This window comes from Aotus nancymaae, unplaced genomic scaffold (assembly GCF_030222135.1).
Source record: "Aotus nancymaae isolate 86718 unplaced genomic scaffold, 86718_ANA_hifiasm-v0.15.2.pri h1tg000011l, whole genome shotgun sequence".
Taxonomy (NCBI): domain Eukaryota; kingdom Metazoa; phylum Chordata; class Mammalia; order Primates; family Aotidae; genus Aotus; species Aotus nancymaae.
In genome coordinates, this window is record NW_026988422.1 from 9937218 (window position 1) to 9962434 (window position 25217).

Below are 25217 nucleotides of genomic sequence, written 5' to 3' on the forward strand. Positions count from 1 at the left end.
TGTTTTGTAGCATTTATGACACAGATGTCACCCAACTATTTGAGAGCCAAATAATTCATATGATGGTGTTCTGAGACACAATTTAAAACATCAGTTATTCCTTCCTGTTCCTAAAGCAGGGTTGATATAATAAAAAATGTTAGAATGTATTAGGTGATGGAGGGAAGGAAAGAGGGCATCTTCCATGCAGATTTTCTACAGATTTACACAGGAAGGAAAAAAATCCTCTCACTTCCAAGGTGCCTATCTTCCTCCTTTCCCAGTTTTGTTGGTGTGATTCAAGAATGAGAACATTTGTCCACATTAAGGACTTAATGTGTGGATATAAAATGATAGTTTCATATTTGTTAGAATGTAAGATCATATGCTTCTGAGGAGAATACATTATTAAAGATGTTTGTTATATTTAAATGAGAATGAATTATAAAACAGTATCTACAATATATTTAAGATTATATGCATAATAAAAGTTCTAAACCGGCTATCGCTGGGTAGTGAGATTATGGATTCTTTTAAAATGATTTTGCAACTCTATATTTTCCACTCTTCTCTTTCTTTTTTTTTTTTTGAGATGGAGTCTTGCTCTGTCACCAGGCTGGAGTGCAGTGGTGTGATCTTGGCTTACTGCAACCTCTGCCTCCTGGGTTCAAGTGGTTCTCCTGCCTCAGCCACCCGGGTAGCTGGGACTACAGGCACGTGCCACCATGCCCAGCTAATTTTTGTATTTTTAGTAAAGACAGCATTTCACCATGTTGGCCAGGCTGGTCTTGATCTCCTGACCTCGTGATCCACTCCACTTTGGCCTCCCAAAGTGCTGGGATTAAAGCGTGAACCACTGCAACTGGCCTCTTTTCTTTCTATAATAAAAATATCTTTGTTCAATAAAGATTATCTTAAAATAAGGTGATGGTCAGTATTTCTGGGTATAAATTAGGGTCAGAATTAGATATATATCATATTGAAACATTACAGCATACCCTGTAAATATATACAATTACTATTTGTGAAATAAAAATAAAATCAAACTTCAAAAGCCATTAAAGCGTTATTTATATGTTTTTATATACATACTATATAATATGTCCCTGTAAATATATAAATAACATATAATTAATTTTACATATCAAGAAGTTAAACATGTCATAAAGCTTGGGTATTTTTTTCTGGCTTGCCTTTGTCCTGTCATAGCCCATATTAGATCTTGGATTCTTTTAACCCTTCCACTCACATTATCCCTCTTGCTTTTACTCATCCCACACATAATCCAGATTAACAATTTAAGATGTGCTCTTCAATATTTTTCTCCATGCTTATGTACTCAGGGAAAGAAATACTCAGGCATATGGCATATTGTTGTGGGTCATTTAACAAAATAAGAACAATTATATACAGGCCTCTATGTCCTAATTCTTCTCACTCAATAATATCTCATTGAAAATCTGCCAAATCAACTGCTACAACTCAAATGCATGATTTTAATGATTTCATATCATACCTTATGTATCATAATTTATTCAGCAATTCCCCATGGACATTTCTAGAGTTTTTCTTTTTTTTTTTTTGCCATTATAAAAATGTAATCAGCATCCTTGTATGTGTGTCATTACTCATGACTTTATTTATTTGCAAAAGTATCGTGGGATGGCAATGTTAAGTCAAGGAAAATACACATTTAAAATTCTAACAGATATTGCCAGATTGTTTTCCAAAAAGGCAGTGACAATTAACAATTTCACGAGTCATATATGAAAATACTTTTCCTGCATTACTGACAGTAATAGACCTTTTCATTCTTTATAACTTTTTGACAATCCAATAGGTATAAAGTCATATTTCATTTTAGTTTAATTTCATTTCTCTATTAAATAATTTGAACATCTTTTCAAATAGTCATTTGGATTAGCTCTTGTCTGAGTTGTTTGTTCTGCCTGCTTATTTCGTCTACTTTCCTATGGGGTATTTGCTTTTTCTTTTCAATTTGCAATAGTTCTTTGTATTTTTTGTGTGCTAATCTTGTCTTTTATTATTAATTTACCAAATTTATCATTTTTCTTCTGAATTCACTTACGGTAACTTTTGTCTTACATTTTGATACAGTTAAATATGCCTATCTTTTCTTTTTGTAACTTAACTTTTTTTTTTTTTGTCCAGCTTTGGAGGATTATAAATGGTTATATTTAGTCAGTATTTCTTGGTAGTCCTAGTATTAGTTGCCAAGGGTAACAACAACAATAACAAAATTGCCCTTTGCAAGTAGAGAAGTTAAAAACAGAAAAACCTTAAAATAACAATGACTTAAATACAGCCAAAGTTTATTTCTCTCATGAAGTCTAGAAGGAGTTAATCCAGGGCTCCTACGTATATCCCAATGTAAGAGAGCAGGTTTCTTCTGTCTTGATGGCTGTTCATGGCTTTTATTCCCTAGGTCAGGGCATGATTCAACATTCTGGTAGGGACCCAGCCATTTTGTTTATTTCCACTTGGAAAGAAAGAAGAAAAGAAGAGCCATGTCCTTTAAGGATTTTTCCCAAACATTGTCTGCCATTTCACTCACATCACATTATCAATAACTTAATTACACAGTTACACCTATTTGCAAAGGATGCTTATGTTTCCCTGGCCACTATTGTAGAAAGTCTATGAAGTTGTCCTGATTTCAGCTAAAGAATAGGAGTTCCAGTCTTTAGAAGATAGGAAAAAATGGCTATTGGTCACTGCAATTACTTCAAAAGAGTAATTAGCTGACATATTTTAAAACTAGTGATTTGGGATAAAATGATTTTGTAAAGATGCTATGCTACTCTAAATAAAACAGATAAATAATGACTAATAAATGAATGAACTCACTTTTAATATTTTTCTAGAGCTCATTTATTTACCTTAACCTCTCTCTTCCAACACAGTAACTCTCCAGTAATCATCCTCTGTAGCTACATGGGTACAGATGTTTTAGCAGATAATGTCTACTTATTTGAAAAATTTCTGTCAGCCAGAATGATCCAGCACACTGCATTGCTCAGTTTCATTAATTGCTTATCTCACACATCTGATGGTCTTAGCAATTTAGAAACTTCCCTCATGAACCTGGTAAAATGATAAATGAAAGAATCAACTGGACCAAAAACACTTTCCAGCTAGAAGGATTAATGCTACTGGGTGTTTTTTTAATGAGTGGCTGTATTCAAAGGAGTATCTTCTGTTTAGATGCTCTCACGTCTAGCCCATTTTTAATAAGATTACACATTGAAAAAATGTAATAAATTTTATCTTTAACTGGTAAAGATGGAGGCAAAGCAGATGCCATGGCTTATAACGTGGGTTGTTATCTGTCTGCTGTTTGGACCTGAGCAATAAATTTCAAAATCTATTTCACTGATGTCTGCTATATATTAAAAATAATGCAGACTTTTTGATGAAATCAGATCTCTAATTTTGAAATAAAATATCTGTATTATTAAACAAATGGTCTGGAATTAGAATTAAGGGCATATAGTAGGTAAATAAACATCTTTTGATTTTATTCTTTGATCAGGTCTAGTGGTAATATGAAAAAAAAAAAAAAGAAAAGGGAAGAAATATCCGGTTCTGAGCTACTCATTTACAATTCCAATATCTGTGAAAACTCCTGGGCCTGTCATTCAGCAGAACAACTTCTTCCCTCATGATTGAAACTCAACTCAAATGTGCCAAATGGGCCAATAAAGCTAGACTCTTATACAGTGATGCTTCGATAAACAAACTCACCATGCAGCACTTTATTAATCAGTTCATGCCACCAACAAGTACATTAAAATGACAACTTATGCAAATTAGAGCATACCTAATTTTCCAGCTGTGAGGCATATACTTCTACATAGAGCTTCTATTAGTCGTCACTAAACTAAAGAAGATAAAGTTGTCAATTCTAAAATTTATTTTCCCTGTTTGCTTCCTTTTTCTATTTCTGTTTTCTCACTTGTGAGGGTAATGCTCTCTGATCTGTTCACAGGTTTCCAGTCAGTTCAGCTCATTATCTGTTTATTGAGCCAGTTAAGGAGTGGGCACTGGTGAATAAGGAAGGTCCCTGCCCTCAGGGAGCTGGTGCTCTAGAGCAGAAGTCAGACCTGTGTTAAGACCCCTGACAGTTACTTGAAACAGGCCAATAATAATTGCATTCTGATGTTTTCCAGTGATTTTCATTTTAAAAAGTATAAATTAGAACAGATTTTAAAATATCTGTCCATTAGTATCACTCACATATGTTTTCTCTAGTGGAAGGGTCTGGCTGAAACTTGGTCATAAATTGCGGCCCATCTGATTGACGCTGCAAGCCTTATTAAGCCTTGACTTTAATGAACATGAGTCCTGTACGTGGCTGAGGAGAAGCGTAAGGACTGATGTTTTGGTTGACTTATGTCCATCAAAAAGAATTGGAAAACAGATCAAATGCAGTGAATAAAAATTTATTTACATTTATCCATAACTAATCCACTTCGAAGAGCTCTCAACTACGTTCTCACATTTTAATATTCTTATTTGTAGTTGTGGAGCTCAAAAAGTTTTCTGCTTGCAGTTGTTCTTAAAATTTAGTATGTATCAGAATTATTTAGGTGGTTTGCTAAAACACAGATTGCCATGTGCCGCTTCCAGAGTTTCTGATTCAGTAGATCTGAGATGGGGCCTGAGAAGTTGCATATGAACAAGCTCCCTGTTGATGCTACTTGTCTGGGGTATCTCACTTTGAGAACTACTGTGCTAGACTGGAGAAATTTTCTACCACAGTAAGCAAGCAGGAGGATTCTGTTTAGCTGCCAGGGGTTACTGAATTCTTATCAGATCTGCCTACCCAGCCAGCCCCATGGAGCAGCCTCAATTAGCCTTTCTCTGGTGACCTCAACACTAACATTCCCCAGCCCTCCTCCGTTGTCCAGGAGAGGCAAATCTTGCTCCTCCCATGCACCTTGCCCTAGCAGAGGTCTGCCTGAAAACCTCCTTTACCACCTCTCATTTTAAAGGACTCTCAGCTGCAGATAGTCATATGTTTTATGAGACAATTTATGTTATTCTAACAGAGTCTAATTCTTTCTTTAAAAAATTGTCTCCTATCTCACCCCTAAGAAGTTATCTGCAATGCATTTCCATGACTCCAACTTTGTGTTGACCATGTCTTTGAATTTCTCAGTATATATACTAGTCATATCAATTGTGGGTTTGAAAAACAAGTCAACATTGACAAAATCTTATCGCTTATCAAGGAGTTTAGAGGTTAAGAGTTGGCTCTGAAGTCAGACTGAGTGTGAATCACAACCCTGTTCTTGTCTAACTAGGTGTCACTGAGCAATTCTTTACTCTTTCTGGGATATAGTTTTCTCATCCATAGTATGCCTTCATCTTGGTCTGTTTTGTGCTTTTGTAGCAAAATACCACAGACTGAATAATTTATAAAAAACAAAAATTTGGGCCGGGCGCGGTGGCTCACGCCTGTAATCCTAGCACTTTGGGAGGCTGAGGCGGGTGGATCACAAGGTCAAGAGATCGAGACCATCCTGGTCAATAAGGTGAAACCCCGTCTCTACTAAAAAATACAAAAATTAGCTGGGCATGGTGGTGCACGCCTGTAGTCCCAGCTACTCGGGAGGCTGAGGCAGGAGAATTGCTTGAACCCAGGAGGCGGAGGTTGTGGTGAGCCGAGATCGCACCATTGCACTCCAGCCTGGGTAAGAAGAGCGAAACTCCGTCTCAAAAAAAAAAAAAAATTTATTTCTTACAGTTTTGGAAACTAGGAATTTCAAGGCCAAGGAGTCTGCATCTGGTGAGGGCCTTCTTGCAAAATCATCCCTTGGCAGGGGACGGAGAGCAAGGTGGAGGGGGAATGCAACATTTTATAAGAATCCACTTTCTTAAAATACTATTAATCCATTAATGAGGTAGAAGCCCTCATGATCTAATCACCTCTTTTTTAATAGTTTACCTCTTAATACTGTAACCATGGCAATTAAATTTCAATGTGAGTTTTGAAGGGGACACATATTCAAACCATAGCAGTCTACCTCCTAAGGTTTTAATTTTAAATAAAATAATATCCGTAAAATATTCAGAAGAGTACCCAGAACAGAGAAGGTATTTAATAAAGAGAAAAAACAATTATTACAAAAGAACTGTAATTATATTGGGGATATATATGAGTAGAATTTGATCCAGTTTCTTAATAATAAAGAATGGCCATATCATGGGAAGACTAATAGGCAGGCATAAGTTATGATGGATTTCTCTGGATCTTAAACTTCTTGCAATAGTCTTCTTGGTAAAACAGTTGAGATTACAGACACACTAAAATCTGGATGATGGTTGGGTTTTTCTGCATTCTGCCATGGGTTTTAAATAGTTTCATAAGGAATTTTGTCTTTAAAAGCAATGACTTAATTTAGTTGTATGAGTATGTATCTCAATTCAATCCAGAAGCAGTAAACTCCCACTGAGTGTGCAGAAAGATGATCTAAGTTCTTGTGTTTACACAGGACTCTATGTGCTGGGTACTATTATTGTCTTCTGTTTGTAGGTGAGGAATTGAGGTTTGGAAAAGAGAGATGACTTCACAAGGTCAGAGTGCTAATTAATACTCAGCAGAACCAGTACTCAAACTCATCCAGTCTGACACTATAGACTGTGCTTTTAACTATTCTGACTTTTTGCCTTGGGGTTAGTCCCAGAGAAAACTACCCTCAGTAAATTAGAATTCGGGCAACTTTGGTATCAGCAAAAATAGAGAAGGTGACATGTCACACTCTGTCCCACTAAGTACAGAGGAAAAATGTGGTGGAAAATTTCAGCACCATGACCCTTGGTGTCTCAGGAAAGAGGAGTGAGAAATTGTGTGTTGTGGACTGGACACAAGAGCACAGAGAATGAAATCACATGAAGTGTTTTACCATCTGTCTGGATTTTTAAAAAGCAGACTGACTACATTTATGTCATATAATGATCACTCGGCAATTACATCATGGCCTATTTTTATGCTATCATATAGTAATTGGTGTGCTGCTGATTAAGACTAGCAAGAATAAAATTCTAGGCGCCTACTGTCAGGCTATTCAGCATTCTGTTAGACAAATTACAAACATATGTTGGGAGTCCACTCACTGCCCAGTCTTTTTGCCAAGCCTTTCAGGAAAAAAATAAAGATATTAGACATAGTTCTTATCCTAAAAGAGCGTATGATCTTTTTGATAAGATGTGGTAATACAAGTAAAATGATCATATGAAGTAGGAATGACCTAAATCGAGGATCAGATGGGAGAACGGTAGCCAGGAAGGCAACATCGTGTTGACAGCATGGGAAATCTGTGAATAAAGAGGTAGAAACATGCAAGATATATTTAGTCATTGTGCTTGGAACAGGGAAATAATTTCAAAATTCAGAGTGAGAGCATGCTGTGGAAGGCTTTGGTTGCCTCGCTAAGGAGTTTAGATTTTATTCTAGGTTTCAACACATTCTTTTAGGGCAAAACACATTTTTCAAACAAGTCCAATATCGGTCTTTTGACTGAGACATTTGCTTCCAACAAGGTGTGGACAGGGGTTTATCTACTTTAAAAAAAAAAGCACAGAACATGATACAATGGGTTTAAGTAATTGGTTAATAAACAAAAAGGACAATGATCCCTGAAAGAGGGGAGCAAACAAGGTGAGCCCCATAACTGCCTCAGCTTGGAGAGTTTCCAGGACATAGCACAGGGAATTTTCAGACCATGACCAGCAACCTCTTTGACTTAAAGAGATGAAGCTAGCAGTCTGTGGTGGCCACGATGGCTACAGTTGACAGAGAAGAGTACTGGATAGGAGAGAGCTGCTCAGAGAGCGCTCTGGGGAACTGCAGAGGATCCTTATCTAGTCATCAGTAGAGTAGTGATCTGTGCATGTTTATGAGGAAAGGACTACTCAAATAAATTAGAAGAAAAATCCTTGGAGCCCTTTAGAATTAGATTTTGTGCCTGCAATCAGAGTGGGAAACTTCATACTTCATGAGGAATCAGGAATTGTATTCACAAGGGTTTCATATCAATAGTGGAGAATAGACCTAGACTAAACACTGCACTTGTCCTTTCTAGCAAAGCTTAAAAATCTGAATGGAAAGAATCGGTTTCCAAGTAACTTAATTACATCTCAGAACAAAGCTCAAGGATACCTATAGGAATACAAAAATATATATACCACCCAACAAGCTAGAATTCACACTGTCTGGCATCTAACTAAAAATTACCAGGCAGAAAAGGCTATATACTATATGACTTCAACTGTATGACATTCTTGAAAGGCAAAACATGGAGACAGTGAAAATATCAGTGATTTCCAGGAAGTTTTGAAGAGGGAGAGATAGGTGGAGGACAGAGGATTTTTTAGGGCAGTGAAGCTTTTCTGAGTGACACTATAATGGTGGATATATTTGTCCATATCCATGGGACGTACAATACCAAGAGTGAACCCTAATGTGAACTATGGACTTTGGGTAATAATAAGGTGTCAACATAGGTTCAGCAGTTATAAAAAGCATTACCACTCTGGTGGGGATGTTGATAATGGGTGAAGCCACGTATGTGTAGGGGCAGGAGGTATATGGAAAATCTCTGTAATTTCCCCTCAATTTTGCTGTGAACCTAAAATTGCTCTAAAGAATACTTTAAGAAATTACCAGGCATTCAAAGAAGCAGAAAAATACAGCTTAAATGAGAAGAAAAATCCAATAAAAATGAACCTAGAAATGACACAGATGATGGGATGAGTAGATAAAAACATTACAATAGTTATTATAACTGTATTTCATATATTCAAGGAACCACAGGAAATACTGAATATGATAAGTAGAGCATGGAATAGCTGTTCTGGCTCAAGAAGTGTTGACCTCAAGATGAGCAATATTATGGGGTTCAGTGAAGCACAATTTGAGAATTATTGCTGTAAGTTATTGGAAACTGAACACTGAAGGCTTTTCAGCAAAATTTGGCTTAAAAGTTTTGGTATTTTATGAAGATTGAATGGGTAGTAGGATGCAGGACAGAACTGATGGAGAGAATGAGACCAATGATTTCAGGCACATGGTAACCTTAATACAACAGAGAAATGAGACGTTTTGACCTAAAATCAGTGGGAATACAAAGAAAGATCTTATTTTTAAAATTAATATGTATGATAACACGACTGATCCCAGAGAAGCTGGCGGGAGCCCCAGGGAGAGTTTTCTTTTCTTTGTGAAGGGCAAGGTGTGCTAGAATGGGTTCATCCCAAGATAGTGGCCTGTGTGTTGGAAAGTGTCATGGTTCCTGCAGCATCTGGTGAGCTCTCACTAGCTCTTGAAAATCTAGGGGAGAGGGTGTAAATCTCAAGCTGGGCCATATCCATATTTGCAGCAGGTCTCCAAAGTAAATAGCCTCTGATATGCTGAAATAATGTAGGAAAGGGAGAATATTTTTAAAATATTATAAAAGTAAAATATAAATATTTTGTTACTAAGAATGCCTGTTATCAATAGGTCTTGCCATTTGAAAAATTAAAACTTGACACTTAGAGAAGTAATTATCCTAAGGGTACAATATTAGAGTAGAAACTGAAAGAGGTAAAAACTGAAAAACAACTATCAGGTGTGTGGGAGAGCTCCCACTCTCATCTTAGAATAAATAACTTTTAGCGAAGCAATGAAAGGGAGGGGAGCATGGGGAGAAAGTAGCTGAAGTTTTCTCAAGAAAGGTAAAAGAGAAAGGAGATAGAAATTAAAATAGAACATTTTCCCTGTATAGAGATCCTAAATGTTGTCATTTGTGAAGGTTAAATTTTTGTCTTGAGTGGGCCACAGGGTACTCAAATATTTGGCCAAACATTATTTTCAGTATACCTGTGAGGGTGTTTTTGGATGAGGCCAAACTGCTTTGCTCAGTCTACCGATGTTAGTGAGGCCAATCTGCTTTGCTCAGTCTACCAATGAACTTTTCTCAAGAAAGGTAAAAGAGAAAGGAGATAGAAATTGGTGGACTGAGCAAAGCAGATTGGCCTCCCTAATATGGGCAGACCTTATCCAATCGAAACATCTGAATAGGACATAAGGCTGACCTCCTGAGAATAAGAAGGAACTCATCCTGCCTGACTCCTTAGAGCTGGGTAATCTTTTCTGGTCTTTGGACTCTGACTAAAACATTGGCTATTCTTGAGTCTCTATTCTTCCAGCTTTCAAATTGGAACTTACATGGTCAGATCTACTGGTTCTCACTGAAGTTACACATTGGCCCTCTTGTATTTACATCTTGCCAACTGAAGATATTGGGACTTCCCAGCCTTCATAATCACGTGAGCCAGTTTCTTATAATAACTCTCTCACTCTTGCTCTCTCTATACACACAAACAATACACCCTGTTGGTTCTAATTCTCTGGAGAACCTTGACTAATATGTCATCTCAGAAAGACTTTCCTACTATTGATTTAGGAAGTACTATAGTTCTTTAAGATCAAGGGTATGTAACCCATATTGTTTAAAAGAGGGCAGTAAAATTAAAGGTCAGAGGTGTACCAGAGAATACCATCAAGGTCATGCTTATCTGAATGATGAACTCATCAAGAATAAGTATACTGTCAAACCATCATATTGGCTACTGAGCCTGTAGTTCCGCTTTACCATTGTTTCAACAACTGGTAACTGTAAGTATTCAGGGTTGAAACAGATGGTGGTGATTATGATGATAGAATTAAATAAAATAAACTTTTCCATGGGCCAGGATCCTCATTTACGAGATAAATTTGTTGTTTCTAGTCTCAAATTATGTATTTTTTGGACTGTACTTTCATTTAACTCAGATATAAATATTTTTTAAAATAATAAAACTTTTTTTTTTTGCTTTTCAGGAGTACTGGCAGGAGGATAGGCAAAATGGGCGAGCCAAGTTTGTTTTGAAGAGCAGACTGTCCTTGAGAAGGTCCCAACAGAATGGAGTAGAAACAAGTTCAGGCAGAAGTGCATGCCGGAATTTCACAGAAGTCTGGCACAAAGAGAAGACAAGAAAAATACCAAATTTATGCTCCGAAGACCTGATCTCCCCAAATTATCTATTATTTACTTAATCTAAGATCCTGGGCAGTTTACTTAATCCTTCTGAGGCTTAGATTGTCTGTAATTAAATTATTAAATGAAAATGTGATCACCATACTCGCCTGATAATTTTTGATGATCAAACAAGAGAATGTATAAAAAGATTAAGGTGGTTTGTCAAAGGCAGGGCTTCCTACACAAATACTAGTTATGATGATTAACCAGGGAGAGATACACTGGAATCTCCAATGGGCAAGCAAAAGATTTCAAAGTACTGGGCAGGATGCCAGGCTGTAAAAATGGAGTTGGGACTATATATCTTGAAAGACTTGGGGACTACACAAGGCCCTAATCATGGAGGAATTGGAGTTCTGTAAAGGAAACCAGAATACATGTGGCAGGACAGGAATCCATTTATTAGGACTTGGTTTTAATTTAGGATTTCGTTAAAAGACAAAAGCCTAGGTAATGGAATCTGACATACAACTACAACTGGCTAGACAGCAAGTTCAACAAGGTGAAACTGCCACCCTGCTTTCTCCTGCAGGGGGGTTAAATATCTCCAGATAAAAGCCAGGACTGACCTCAGAATATTGAGACTGAATCTATAGATGAAGGGAAACAATGTATAACCCAGTAGATCTTTTCCATAATCATTAAAAAAAAATACTTACTCTAAAAAAGATTGGCTTATACGTTTGAAGAGCTTTTTTTAAAAAAGATTCCTGCTTTCCATTCATGGGTCACTACCAGGCATTTCTTGTCATTAATCTCAGGAGTCCTGTGAAATACATGATCCTTCTCCAGCTGCTGCACAAATGATTGCACTGCTCAGTAGCAGAATTCTAATGAGATGCCTAGGTTTTTAAAGAAAGCTGAATGATAGTAATCACTAAGACTCACGTCAGAAAACTCCAATTGCATATTATAATAAAACACAATGTCAGCCATGTTAATTCTTTTTTCTTGAAAATAGGAAATTAGACCAGTCTATTTGATAGTATATTTTCTTCTAATATTTTTATCCCTAGAAGGATGTCTGACGAATGCTCTATCAAACCAATGGCATTTAAAGCTAAATTAAAACTATTTGGTCTTTCATAAGTTCAAAAAAAGTGAAGTATTCAATTATCACTAAACCAGAAACTGGTTTTTGTCTTAATTTTTATCACAAAGTTATATGGTAAAAATAGTCTCATAATTGTCTTCTTTACAAGTTGTTTCTAAAGCTTAAGAAAAATGATACAAGAAATCATTAGGTCAGGTTCAGTGGTTCATGCCTGTAATCTCAGCGCTTTGGGAGATCAGAGCAGGAGGATCATTTGAGGCCAGGAGTTCAAGACCAGTCTGGGTAACATAGCAGGATCCCATCTCTACATTTTTTTTTTTAATTAGCTGGGCATAGTGGCATACACCTGTAGTCTCAGCTACTTGTGAGACTGAGGGCAAGAGGATCACTTGAGCCCATGGGGTTGAGGCTGCAGTGAGTCGTGATCACACCATTCCACTCTAGCTAGGGTGACAGAGTGAGACATTGTCTCTTAAATCAGTATGAAAATAATTCACTGTTTCTGAGAAGGCAACTTTTGATGATGTGCTTGGTATTTCAGTTACTTCCTTATTCTCACTTTGTGGAAATTTAACATAATACACAGCCCCTCACAGCATCCGACACCAACTGGGGTCTATTATCTCAAAATAGGTGTGGAAGAAGACAACACGGCATTGGTATTGTAAGACAGCAAATTTCAAAACATGGTTCCAAGATCAGGGCCATTAACATTGCCTGGGAACTTGTTAGAAATGCAAATTCTTGAGCTGTCCCAGACCTACTAAATTAGAAACTCTGAGGATCGGTGTCTTAGTTCCATCTGGGCTGCTATAGCAAAATACCATGGACTGGGTGGCTCATAAACAGCAGAAATTTATTTCTCACAGTTTTGGATGCTGAGAAGTCCGAGATCAAGGCACCAGCAGATTTGGTGTCTGATGAGGGTCTGCTTTTTGCTTCATGGATGGCATCTTCTTACTGTGTCCTCATGTGGTAGTAGGGGCATGGGTCTCTCCTGAGCCTCTTTTATAAGGGCACTAATCCCATTTATGAGGGCTCCACTCTTATGACCTAATTTCTTCCCAAAGGCCCTAACACCAAATATCATCACATTTGGAGTTAGGATTCAGCACATGAATCTTGTGGGAATGCAAACATTCAGTCTATAACAGTGTGTCTGCTGGGTGCCAGTAATCTGTAGTTTAACAAGACCTCCAGGTGATTTTAATATACACTCAAATTTGAGAACCACTAAGGAGATTCTAACAATGTGAGAGCATAGTAAAAAGCTATAGAGTACTTCTTTGAGGGGGGAGGTTTGTACACTAAGGTAAATTTATTGAGAAATAATATTAACTATTTTGACTTGTTATTTGATCCTCTTATAGTTAATAAAACAGGCCACCCCCAGAAAACGAAACAAACAAAAACCACACACATCCAAATCTGACATGAGTATCCACTAACCAAGAAATCCCCTAACTCCCAATTCAGAATAATTGGTAAGGGTTATTTATGTGCATATTGACATTCCCTTTGTTGTTTTTATTGCTGAACAAATTGCATTAGAAAAACAGTTGCTGGGCCAGGTGGCTCACCTCTGTAATCCCAGCACTTCGGGAGGCCGAAGTGGGCGGATCTCCTGAGGTCAGGAGTTTGAGACCAACCTGGCTTTCTCCTTGTAGACACTGACATGCACATTACTGGTCCTGTCAACTGAGCGGCCAATTTGAGTTCAGCAGAGCTGTCTTCCTTCATCGGATCCAAGGGCTTCCTGGGGAAGAGAAGGAGCTTGGAGTAGTAGTACTTCAACTGGAGTTGCTGGCCTTTAAGGACTCACCAGACTTGTTCTAATGTCTTCTTGGATCCACAGATACCAAAGGTCGGGGTCACCGTATGGATGCTGGTCACATTAACTCATCTAAGCTGAAGCCCCTGCTAGCTCATACTTTGGTGTGATACCTCCCTGTGGGACATATTTCTATGGGCTGGATGGGTCCAGATGCAGGGTGATAGGCAATAGTAGTGTGCTTTTGCTTGCTGGGCCTTATATCTGTGGATCTTTTGGGTCACCTGGTCGAGCTGAACAGCCACTGGCCACTCCTTGTGGAACTGAGACATCAGGATCATGCCATTCTGACATGGTGTCATTGCATGTTAAAACAGAAAGTCCACGTATCTTTTAATTTTTGAATTTTGTGCCATGTGCTCATATTCTCTCTTACTTTCCTCTGGCTCCCCACTTTCCTAAATAGAGAATCACACTTAACAGTTGGTAAAATTAAGGTGATACTATTGTTTGTAGAATGGGGGAAGATTTAAAAGAGGCATAAAGAAATAAATGTGATTAGTATGTAATGATCACAGAACTAATCCTACAAAGAAACACAAACTCTGGAAATACTAGCCGTATGATCATAAGTTGGGTGGATCACATCTCACATCTACCCAGGCAACATGGCAAACAAAATATTATGTTCCTTGCATCAACCTACAACATCAATAATCTAGGTGTCTTATTTAGTAGCTCAAGGATAGCAGCAATTCAAGTCATGGCTTCAGTCAGTCTTATCTGAAGGGTATTTGCATGAAATGTCATTCAGACTAAATGGTTCAGGGTGACCTTGATTATTGTTCTGTTTTTACACAGCCAACATCACACATCTGCTATCAAGTTCTCTCTCCTCTGGATTCTATACAAATTCCTAAGATTCTTGTAACCCTTCCTTGATAGTACAATTAAAGGTCTGTATTTTCATTATCTCTGCAAACATAACACATACATCTTTACTTTGAGGTAGATAACACTAAATTTTTGGACTTTTAAGAGGCTACTACAAAAATGATATTTCTAAATAGAAATACTAACATAGATTAGGAAAACTTTTAAATCTGTCAAACTAGCTGGGAATATAATGGGATCCAAGTCTTAGACATGTTGTTTTACTACTAAAATTTGGCAAACTTTTCTCAAGTACATCTTTTCCTCATAATCTCTTCCAGGAAATTAAAGAAATAACAATGTACAACCTCACAATGAATTTTGCAGGTACAGTCATTAGAAAATACTATGACATCCAAGAGAAGGCTAATTTGAAGTATGAAAAATGCTTCTTTCAAGAAGAGATGTTAATTTAACACTGCTTATAATTCATACCTAATAGGAATAAATAAGTCTGAGCAACCCAGACTAGTCTAGTCAATAAAATTGTTACTCTCAGTGTAGACAATAATTTAAAGATTTCACTCCTAATCTCTCCATCCTCCACTACTAGCAAAAGTAACAGAGAATCTTTATTGTTAATTTTACTTTCTCAATTGGCTACACATTTGATGAAGAGAAAGAAGATACCAAGGACAAAGGACATAAAACTTTTTCATTCCTTCTCCAAAAGAGAGATAAACCATTATTGAAAATCTACTAAAAGCCATGAGCTTTATTTGTATTTTTTTCAACTTTTTTCTAGTAAGTATGTATTATCCTCATTTTACAAAAGAATAAAACAGATTAAATAAAAACTTTCCTTAGGTAGAGCCAGAAGTCAAATCCAGATGTGGTTACCAATCCAATGTTTTAAAACATGGTTTTAAAAAGTTAATGTAATATCGTAATTTTAGAAACCAACAAAGTCAATTATATATACAATTATATATATATATATACACACAGACACACACATACACACACACGTGTAAAAAAACTAAGATATTCAGATACCTGAATCATTGTTTACAAATAGTTTGGTTTACTTTTTTTCACTTAACACACCAAAAATCTCTTCCCAAGTACTTATATATATTTCAGTAACTTTTTAAAAAGAATGCGTATTATTTTACATTACTGTACCTTATATTGATTAACCAATCTCCTATTATTGCATAGTTTCCAATTTTGTGCCATATTACTGTACATAATATTAGTGTACAACCTTATTTCTTTCAGATATATTGCCAGAAGTGAAACTTCTGTGTGTTTCATAACAACACATCCTTATTTAAAAGTCACATCAGTTTGTGTTTGAATTATGGGACCTCTTTTCTGAGAATGAATCTTTTTTCACATAACGGGCTTGGGCTCACTGTTCTTTCAGAATTCTCTCAGCTCTAACGCGCTGATTAACTGTAGGTATTACACAAATTAATATGTAGTAGTTGATAGAAGCCTTTACTTTGAAGTAAAATGAAAACCCTGCCTAATTGAAGATGAACAGTGTTGTCTTTTGCTAGGGCTAATCATAAGCCTTTTTATTTGAAGTTTGAGAGAAGCATAAGGCTACTCTAACACATTATATCTTTTGGCTCTTTGAGATAAGTGAGATGAAATATAATACTTAGAATAACAGTGAAGATAATTTAATGGAGAGGCAAAATCATGTTCACTACTAAATCCCTGCCAAATGCTCAGCTACTTAGTGGAAAATAAGTTTTTAATAACATAATGAAAGTGAAAGCCAATCCACTCTGTTGACTTTGAAAATGTCTCTCTCTAATGTAGTAGTGGACATCATATAAAAAGTCCTTTGCTATGTATCCTGTCGAGAAAATATAGATACTGGGTCCTTAGGGAAGTAGACAACTAAAATACTATGTTTAGTTGGAAGGAAAGAGGCTTACTCCTTCTTGCATTTATGAAGGGATACTTGTAGCTCAATGTGCTGGGTTTTAAGAGTTATGATACCTCTTATGCATGGTTAAGTGATAAATTTTCTCTGGGGTAGTTTTGAAATGTTTAAATGAACACAAGCATAAATGAAACAGGCCTCACAGAGGCATCCGATGACAGGAAGAAAGTCAATTCACTACAAAATGCTTAACCAAGTGAGACTGTATAATGTTTCAAAGTGATTTGCATGTTCAAAATAAACCATGAGTTTTTGAGTTCACAATGTTTCCTCTCAATTTATGGAGTACACAGGCATACACTTTCAAGTACTTATCAGGCTTATTATTCACACTATAAAAAAATCAATGAAACATCTGCTTTAAAAAAAAAGGCCATATTTTATATACACACATATAAAGTCTGGGGTGCAATGGTGCAATCACAGCTCACTACACTACAGCTTGAGGGACATGCCATCACACCCAATTAATTTTTTTTTCATTTTTTGTAGAGACAAGGGTGTCACTTTGTTGCCCAGGCCAGTCTGGAACCCCTGCCTCAAACGATCTGCCTGCCTAGGCTCCCAAAATTACGGTAATACAGGCGTAAGTAGTAACCAAGTTTTACTTAATTTTTAAAAGTTAATTATCTAGAATGTAAACAGTGAAGCCTAGAAATGTATAATTATTTTCTTAATCCAAAATACTTTATTATGAGTAATAAACATTTAATATTCATTGGTGATCACTGAGAGCTAAGGTAAAGTGATGACCCAAATTAATCGAATCTCATGATTTAAATAAGCAATTCTCAATTTAGAAGGTTAGGGTAGAAAAATAATATCCAAAGGGTCTTGCAGTTAAAAAAAATCAATATGCTTAACATACATATTTATTTTCTTAAAGTATAGAAAGCAAATCTCACATGCTTTGCTTGTAAGAATATGCACGAAAAGTACATGCTATATTAACTGTAAAACTATAAGTACTATATTTTAATTTTGTGAATGATATAAGTGATTTCACGTAGACTACTATTTTCAGTACATTATAACATACCAAAATGTTCAATTTTCTACCTTTAAAAAGTAAGAAAATAGCCACTTGGCAACCAACCATCAAATTAAGAACTGATTCAAGTAAGAATTAGCAACAATACTAAAACTAGCGGATGCAAGGTGGAAAAGAAACAGCATATATCCAAGTATCTGCCCACAAATTACTTACTATTTCCAAAGGGAAAAATTGGAATGTTACACCGAAGAAACTATTGTATTGGTGCATGCAAATAGGTGAATATACTGATGCTGACAGTCAGAGTTTTTACATATGACTACTTAAAGCAAAAATTATCACATTGTTTGAGCGTTAGCTACATAGGCAGAGGTAATACACATGTCGACTACAGTATGCAGGATGAGAGGAGGAGAGATGGACCTATATAGTTGCAAGGTATTTACATTTTTATGTTAAGTGGTACAATATTAACTCTAACTGGACTGCAATAGATTTTGTCAAAATTGATTAAAAAAGCAAGACCTAACTATATACATTTTTTATAAGTTGTGATTTTTACATATAAACATACAGGTTAGAAGTAGACTAACAGAAAAAGATGTATCAGGACAACAGAAAACATGAAAAGGATTAAGTGGCTATATTATTATCAAATAAAATAGACTTCAAGATAAAGATTACCAAGCATAAAAAGACATTTCTTAATACGTAAATGTAACATCTAACAGCAAAATTTAGACTAGTTTTGTTAATAAGTTTTATTGGAACACAGGCATGACTATTAATTTATGTATTGTCTGCTTTTGTGCTACAATAGCAGGGTTGAGTTGCTATGACAGAAACTATGTCTAAAAAGCCTAAAATATTTACTATCTGGCCCTTTACAGAAAATGTTTGCTAACTCTTGCAAAGGATTAAGTCACAAACAGGATATGTTCGGTACAATGATATATATGCCAATAGCAAAGTTGTAAATATAGTTCATAACTATCTGAAGGGAGGAAAAGAATAAGTAAATAGATCCTAAAAGACATTGACCTGATCACTTCCTAAGACACAGCATACAGTTTATTTTTATACTGACATTAATGACCAATTTAGTATAAACTTCAATCAATCAAATTTTATGAGAAGTGTCTATTTGTTCAAGTGGCCAGTGTAAATAGCAAAAGGAACTGTGTTAATGTATACTTTGGAGACAAACACTCCCCAGTAAAATTTTAAGAGGATGTGAGTAATCCTATTGTAATGATGCACTTCCTAAGTTTTGTTTTTTCCATTAGGAAATGGGTATGCATACACACATGGAAAACCCTCACTATGGTGGTGGTTCAAATTTGATTAAAATTATTTTTTAGAAAAAAAAAATTTACACACACTTTTGTTTTTTTTAATATGAGGTACACAGTCCAAAAAGAAAAAAAGTAACCAATATAGTAAAGGTATTAAGAAAAACAACAGAAACAATATGAAAGGTGCTACAAGAGACAGAAAGTGATAAAGGATGATAATTGGTACTCACCTTCAAAGCTGCAGTATGGACTTTCCTCTTTAGGGAGAAAAGATTAGAATAGACAGGTTAAAAATATATTAAAAAAGGGCTACTAATATATATATGGAGTAACTATGTAGATCTTTAAGGCAAATTGAGTTCTTTAAATAAACACATACTTATGAGAATGGGATAGATCTGTATCTTCCAATAGGGTGGTTATGAAAATTAAGATGAAATAAAATTAAAAATTTATTTTTTTCAGTTGCACAGATCACATTTCAAGTGCTCAATGGCCACTTGTAGCCACTGGCTATGGTACTGGACAGGATAGAACATTGCCATCATCACAGAAAATTGTATAGGGCAGCAATAGGATAGGCTGCCTCAAGACGTCTATTTTTTTTTTTTATTTATTTTTATTTTTTATTGAGACAGTTTCGCTCTTGTTACCCAGGCTGGAGTGCAATGGTGCGATCTTGGCTCACTGCAACCTCCGCCTCCTGGTTTCAAGCAATTCTCCTGCCTTAACTTCCCGAATAGCTGGGACTACAGGTGCCCGCCACCATGCCCAGGTAATTTTTGTATTTTTTAGTACAGACGGGGTTTCACCGTGTTGACCAGGATGGTCTCGATCTCTTGACCTCGTGATCCACCCGCCTCGGCCTCCCAAAGTGCTGGGATTATAGGCGTGAGCCACCACGCCCGGCTCAAGATGTCTAAATTGTAAAGATAGATTGACTTTCCCTAGAGTTTTTGGTTCATTCATATATTTCTTTAACTTTTTGTCCCTTTTATTTTATAGAACCTTCTGTTCTTCAGTCATATCTATCCACTTAAACTTTTTAATATTTGGTTGAAAATGCCATTTCAAAAGAGAAATAGAATGTATCTCCTCTTTAGAACAAATAGTAATTTAAAATTTTTTACTCTGCATAATACTTTTAAAAATTTCCAGAACTGTACAAAAGAATCTAAATTCACTTAAAGAGATATATGGTGAAGAAAACAAAGTAAAATTAATGACTGTAATGGTAGAGCAATAAATTCAATCAAAATACTAATATAAAAACTTTTCTTACACAGAGTAGTTAGAGCATATGATTCAAATGAAAAGTATAGAAGAACTCTTGTATTTAAAAAAAACCACAAAGATATTTAACTTATCCTTTAAAATTAAATGAACGAATTAAAAACTATTTAAGACAACATATTAAATGCAATTCATATCAGAATTAACAGTAAATAATATTTTTCTGAATATATAGCAAGAGTAGAATCCAAATTATCCTTATGTAAATCATGAGAAACTTTAATTATAGATGATATGGACCACTATGCAACATTTTAAAAAAAGAGAAAAAAACTCAAGATACCTTACAAATAATTGTACAAGCTATTAGATTTTTTATGAGACAACTATGGTGTTAAATGTGATAATTTAAATGTAATAGTGTAACACAGTAACAGTTTTCTAGTTTTTATACATTTGATTACCATTGTATTTTTTTCAAATTTAGAAATTATGCCACGTCATGCAGTAATAAAATTCACTAATTTTTTTTTGTATTTTTGTTTTTAAATTCACTAATATTTTCTTTTGTTCTTCTTTAGAGAAAAACTTCTCTAGCAGTATACCTTTTCTCTTTTTACTAATAATTATATTTTAAATTTATAATCTTAGCATCGTTCTATCAAGAAAGTTTGGTCTTAAAGATCTAAATAATCACAAATGAGAATAATTAAGACAGGCAAAACAGAATAGAAAGCAATGAAGAAAAAGGAAAGAATCTAAGAAAAATGATAATAGAGGCTAAAAAGGATTTTCTGATGTAAGAACCAAAGAAAGCCTTAAGCAATAAAAGCCAGAAACAAAAAGTAAAACTTAAAAAATTGAATTTCTAATTCAAAAAAATCAAATAAAAAACATGCATCAGATCAGGTTCTTTACTAAATTAGATAATATTGTATTGTTGTGAAGTCACAAATTCCCTACCACCCAGCTCCAATAGATAAATACATCAAAAATATCATTAGATTACAAATTCCAAAAAGCCATAATGTCTAGATACTGAGATTCACAGTTTCCGGATTTATTTTTCCACCACTTAAACTGTGGATCATCGCTATCATGTGGGACTGTTTGTTCAATTCCTCTTGCTGAAGTTTCACCAAGGACTCTTTCTCTTCCAAACAACCTTCTAATTGTGCCTTTTGAACCTCTAGGGAGGAAACCTAAGGAATTGGGGTTGGAGGAGGAGGAAGAATTGAGAAGAAAAATAACTTTAATGTTTTCTCTATACAGATATTTTAAGATGCTTTTATTTTTTATTTGTACAATAACCATTTCAAGACACACTATAAATATTATACTTTAGTTAATTCAATTATATGGTAAGTTTAAAATGAATAATCATTGAACAATATAATACAAATTGAGAATACACTTTCAACTTGTCTTAAGTTAATGCCAGCAGCTGATTTTACAGAAAATGCTACATACTACATATTAAAATTACTAATAAGATCATCACATTAAAGAGGAACCAGAAAAATTGTAAATGCAGTACTAAATTTTATGCTTCTGTTACTAATGCTCTGTACTAGATCAGTCTTTTAATCCTAGTCTGTTCTCATCTTCTGGTAGTAAATGGGCCAGAAAGTACAATTCACAGCTACCACTCAAGGTATGCAACCATGGTAATGTAGAAAGAATCCTGGACTCATATTCAGAATATGTTATCTATTGATTCACTTACTAGCTGTGTGACTTTAGTCAGACCCAGTTTCTTCAGCTGTAAGTTGAAAATATTTATTAATATTTACATATTATTTAATACTTGTTAAAGTGAAAATTATACAGCTACCTATATATGACATCAAGAACTGGAAACCCCTTTCTGTATTCTTTGCACACTTGAAAGTCGTAAGTGCTGACACAAAGTATCTGTTTAACGGTTTATTTTAGGAAATACATTGTGAAAACCTCCTAACAAATGATACTCAAGCGGCTTTGAGATCCTAATATCTTCTAAAAAATTTGCTAAAGAAATAGAACATTCATTTATCCATATTCACCCTTTCACAACAGACTTTTTCATTTTACTGAAAATGAGAAATGGAACAGATTCTTACGTTAATGCTCAACTCTTTTCTTATCTGTTGTGTTTTGCTTAATTCTTTTCTAAGGATATCAACAGTTTCTTCCATATCTTCCTTTTCTTTTTGTATGGTTTTAATCTTTTCTTCTTGTACTTTTGTTTTTTGATGCAAATCTTAAAAAAAAAAATCAGTCAGCTATATACTCAGAGGTATTACACTGACTACTCTGAAAAGGTTTAGTAGCTACTATAAGAGCAAAAGAAAAATAACAAGAACAATGAAGAGAAACTTATCACAGTATTCTATAGAAAATATCAAATTTCCGTGTCTTTCCTCCATCCTCTGTTCTAAATATAATATGCTTTATAGGTGAAGGACAATCTCAGAGCATAAGTGTAAGAAAAGGGAGACCTACAACTATGAAAAATTATATAGGTAGGTGCCTGTACTTTAGGGCAAGTGAGAACAAAAATGTTTTTCTGGATTATTTATAATATAACATTAAGAGGCTCGTAACTAAAAGTTACCTAATACTGCCACCTGCTGTTACATTCCTTTAACATTTTTTTTATTTTGAAAAGTGCAATTCATAATCCTAAGTAATTTAATGAAGAAATAGAAAACTAAATACTCCAAGTTTTCACTTGTAAGTGGGAACTAAACATTGAGTACACATGGATATAAAGATGGAACCAATAGACAATGCAGACTAGAGTTGGTGGGGGGAGTTGAAAATTACCTATTGCTACCTATTTGGTACTATGCTCACTACCTGGGTGATGAGATCCATACCCCAAACCTCCATGTCAGGCAATATACCCAGTGTTACAGACCTGAACACATGTTCCTGATTCTAAAAGTTGAAATTATAAAAAATTAAATTAAATGTGCAATTATTTCTTTCTTTCTTTCTTTTTTTTTTTTGAGACAGAGTCTCACTTTGTCACCCAGGCTGGAGCGCAGTGCAGTGAACACAGCTCACTGCAGCCTTGACATCTCAGGTTCAAGTGATTCTCCCATTTTAGCCTCCTGAGTAGCTGGAACTACGGGTGCACACCACCTGGCTAGATTTTTGTATTTTTTGTAGAGATGGGGTTTTACCATGTAGCCTAGGCTGGTCTCAAACTCCTGAGCTCAAGCAATCTGCCCACCTCCATCTCCCAAAGTGTTGGGATTAGAGGTGTGAGACACTGTGCCTGTCCAATTTCTTACAGCTCCTAAATTTCAAAAAAATGTACTGCTTTTTCAGCTTGATCAAACTGAAATGCTTTTGTGAAATATTATGGCAAGAAAAGGGAAGAAGCCATTTCAAATGTGATTAAGGTTTAAAACAATAAGGGAAGTAGAAAATAAAAAAGCAAATGAAACCACTCATGCTTCCAACAGAAATACATTAAAAATAGACAATGTATTAAATAAGAAGCCACTTACTTGCTAGCTTATATTCTCTGTCTATTAGCTGATTCTGTAACTCTTTTCTCTGTTCTTCTTTCTCTATTAATTGGGCAATACTCCTGAAGTTATTTAAAAAAGAAGAAAACATTAATGACCATATGTCATTTGTGACTTTTTCTCCCTAACAAGTATTTTAAAACAAAATTTCTTTTTTTTTTTTAAGACAGAGTCTCGCTCTGTCACCCAGGCTGGAGTGCAGTGGCATGATCTTGCCCTCACTGCAACCTCTGCCTCCTGGACTCAAGCAATACTTCTGCCTCAGCCTCCTGGGTAGCTGAGATTACAGACACCTACCAAAATGCCCAACTAATTTTCGTATTTTTAGTAGAGATGGAGTTTGGCCATGTTGGCCAGGCTAGTCTTGGACTCCTGACCTCAGATGATCCACCCACCCTGGCCTCCCAAAGTGGTGGATTATAGGTGTGAGCCACCATACCCGGCCTTTAAAACAAAATTTCTATGAACAGCAATTGCCTGCAAATTCCACCAAATGTATATCTTAAATCTAAAATAACTGATAATTCTATTAATTTTATCAATAAAAAACAATGTTCTATATAGAAAGAGAATCATTTTATTTTTGAAGAACCCCACATATTCAGAATATAAGACTAGAGATTTTACTTTTCATTTTGTTCCTTAAGTGACTGATTCAACTTTTTTACTGTCTCAATTTGTTTATTCAGATAATCACATGTGATCTGTAAATCTTTATTCTTCTTTTCAGTACTTTCATTTCTGAAAAGACAAGAAAATGAGTTGGCACCATTATGGAGGAAAATATATGAAGGAGAAAAGAAACTCGCAGTGTTTTCTTTACTATTTTTTTTTTTGAGATGGAGTTTCGCTCGTTACCCAGGCTGGAGTGCAATGGCGCGATCTCGGCTTGCCGCAACCTCCGCCTCCTGGGTTCAAGCAATTCTCCTGCCTCAGCCTCCCAAGTAGCTGGGATTACAGGCGCGCGCCACCATGCCAGGCTAATTTTTGTATTTTTAGTAGAGACGGGGTTTCACCATGTTGACCAGGATGGTCTCGATCTCTTGACCTTGGATCCACCCGCCTCGGCCTCCCAAAGTGCTGGGATTACAGGCATGAGCCACCGTGGCAGGCCATCTTTACTATTTCTTCTAACCGAATTACATATGCTGAAAGAGAAGGAATGTTATGAACAGACAAGACACAAATAGAATTTGATCAAGTCTAAAAGGCCGTAAATACATGTTTTAACTCTGTTTTGGTTGACTGATGTGGTAAAAATTACAATGAAATAGAAATGTGTGCAACATTATCCTCATATTTATAGATATAAAGCTTTATTTTACAGATGATATTGCATTACATAATTTGCTCTAAATAAGTTTAGATTTGTCTCCTTAACACTCTGCATCTAATAGTCTTATTTAATCTGCAAAGTAAACACAGAAAAAAATCCTTTCTAAAGTGATAC

The 25217-nt window shown here is 35.5% G+C and overlaps 2 protein-coding genes across 4 annotated transcripts in view; both read right to left on the minus strand.

Moving 5' to 3' along the window:
* Positions 1-13832, minus strand: part of MYH15 (myosin heavy chain 15) — a 181916-nt gene extending 168084 nt beyond the window's left edge. The window contains exon 1 of the mRNA XM_064374588.1: positions 13770-13832. The gene's annotated coding sequence lies outside the window, so the exon portion shown is untranslated. The remainder of the gene's footprint in view (positions 1-13769) is intronic.
* CIP2A (cellular inhibitor of PP2A) overlaps positions 13656-25217 on the minus strand; it is a 50050-nt gene continuing 38488 nt past the window's right edge. Inside the window, exons 18-23 of one of the 3 annotated variants that reach the window (XM_021669057.2) lie at positions 24395-24508; positions 23747-23829; positions 22349-22488; positions 21286-21448; positions 19244-19270; positions 13656-13876 (exon numbers count right to left, since the gene is read on the minus strand). In XM_021669057.2, the coding sequence (XP_021524732.2) occupies positions 13857-13876; positions 19244-19270; positions 21286-21448; positions 22349-22488; positions 23747-23829; positions 24395-24508 (547 nt within the window). In that variant the 3' untranslated portion in view covers positions 13656-13856. Of the gene's footprint in view, positions 13877-15521; positions 21449-22348; positions 22489-23746; positions 23830-24394; positions 24509-25217 lie in introns of those variants that run through there. The other 2 variants (XM_012460922.3, XM_012460923.2) reach the window with 2 other exon arrangements.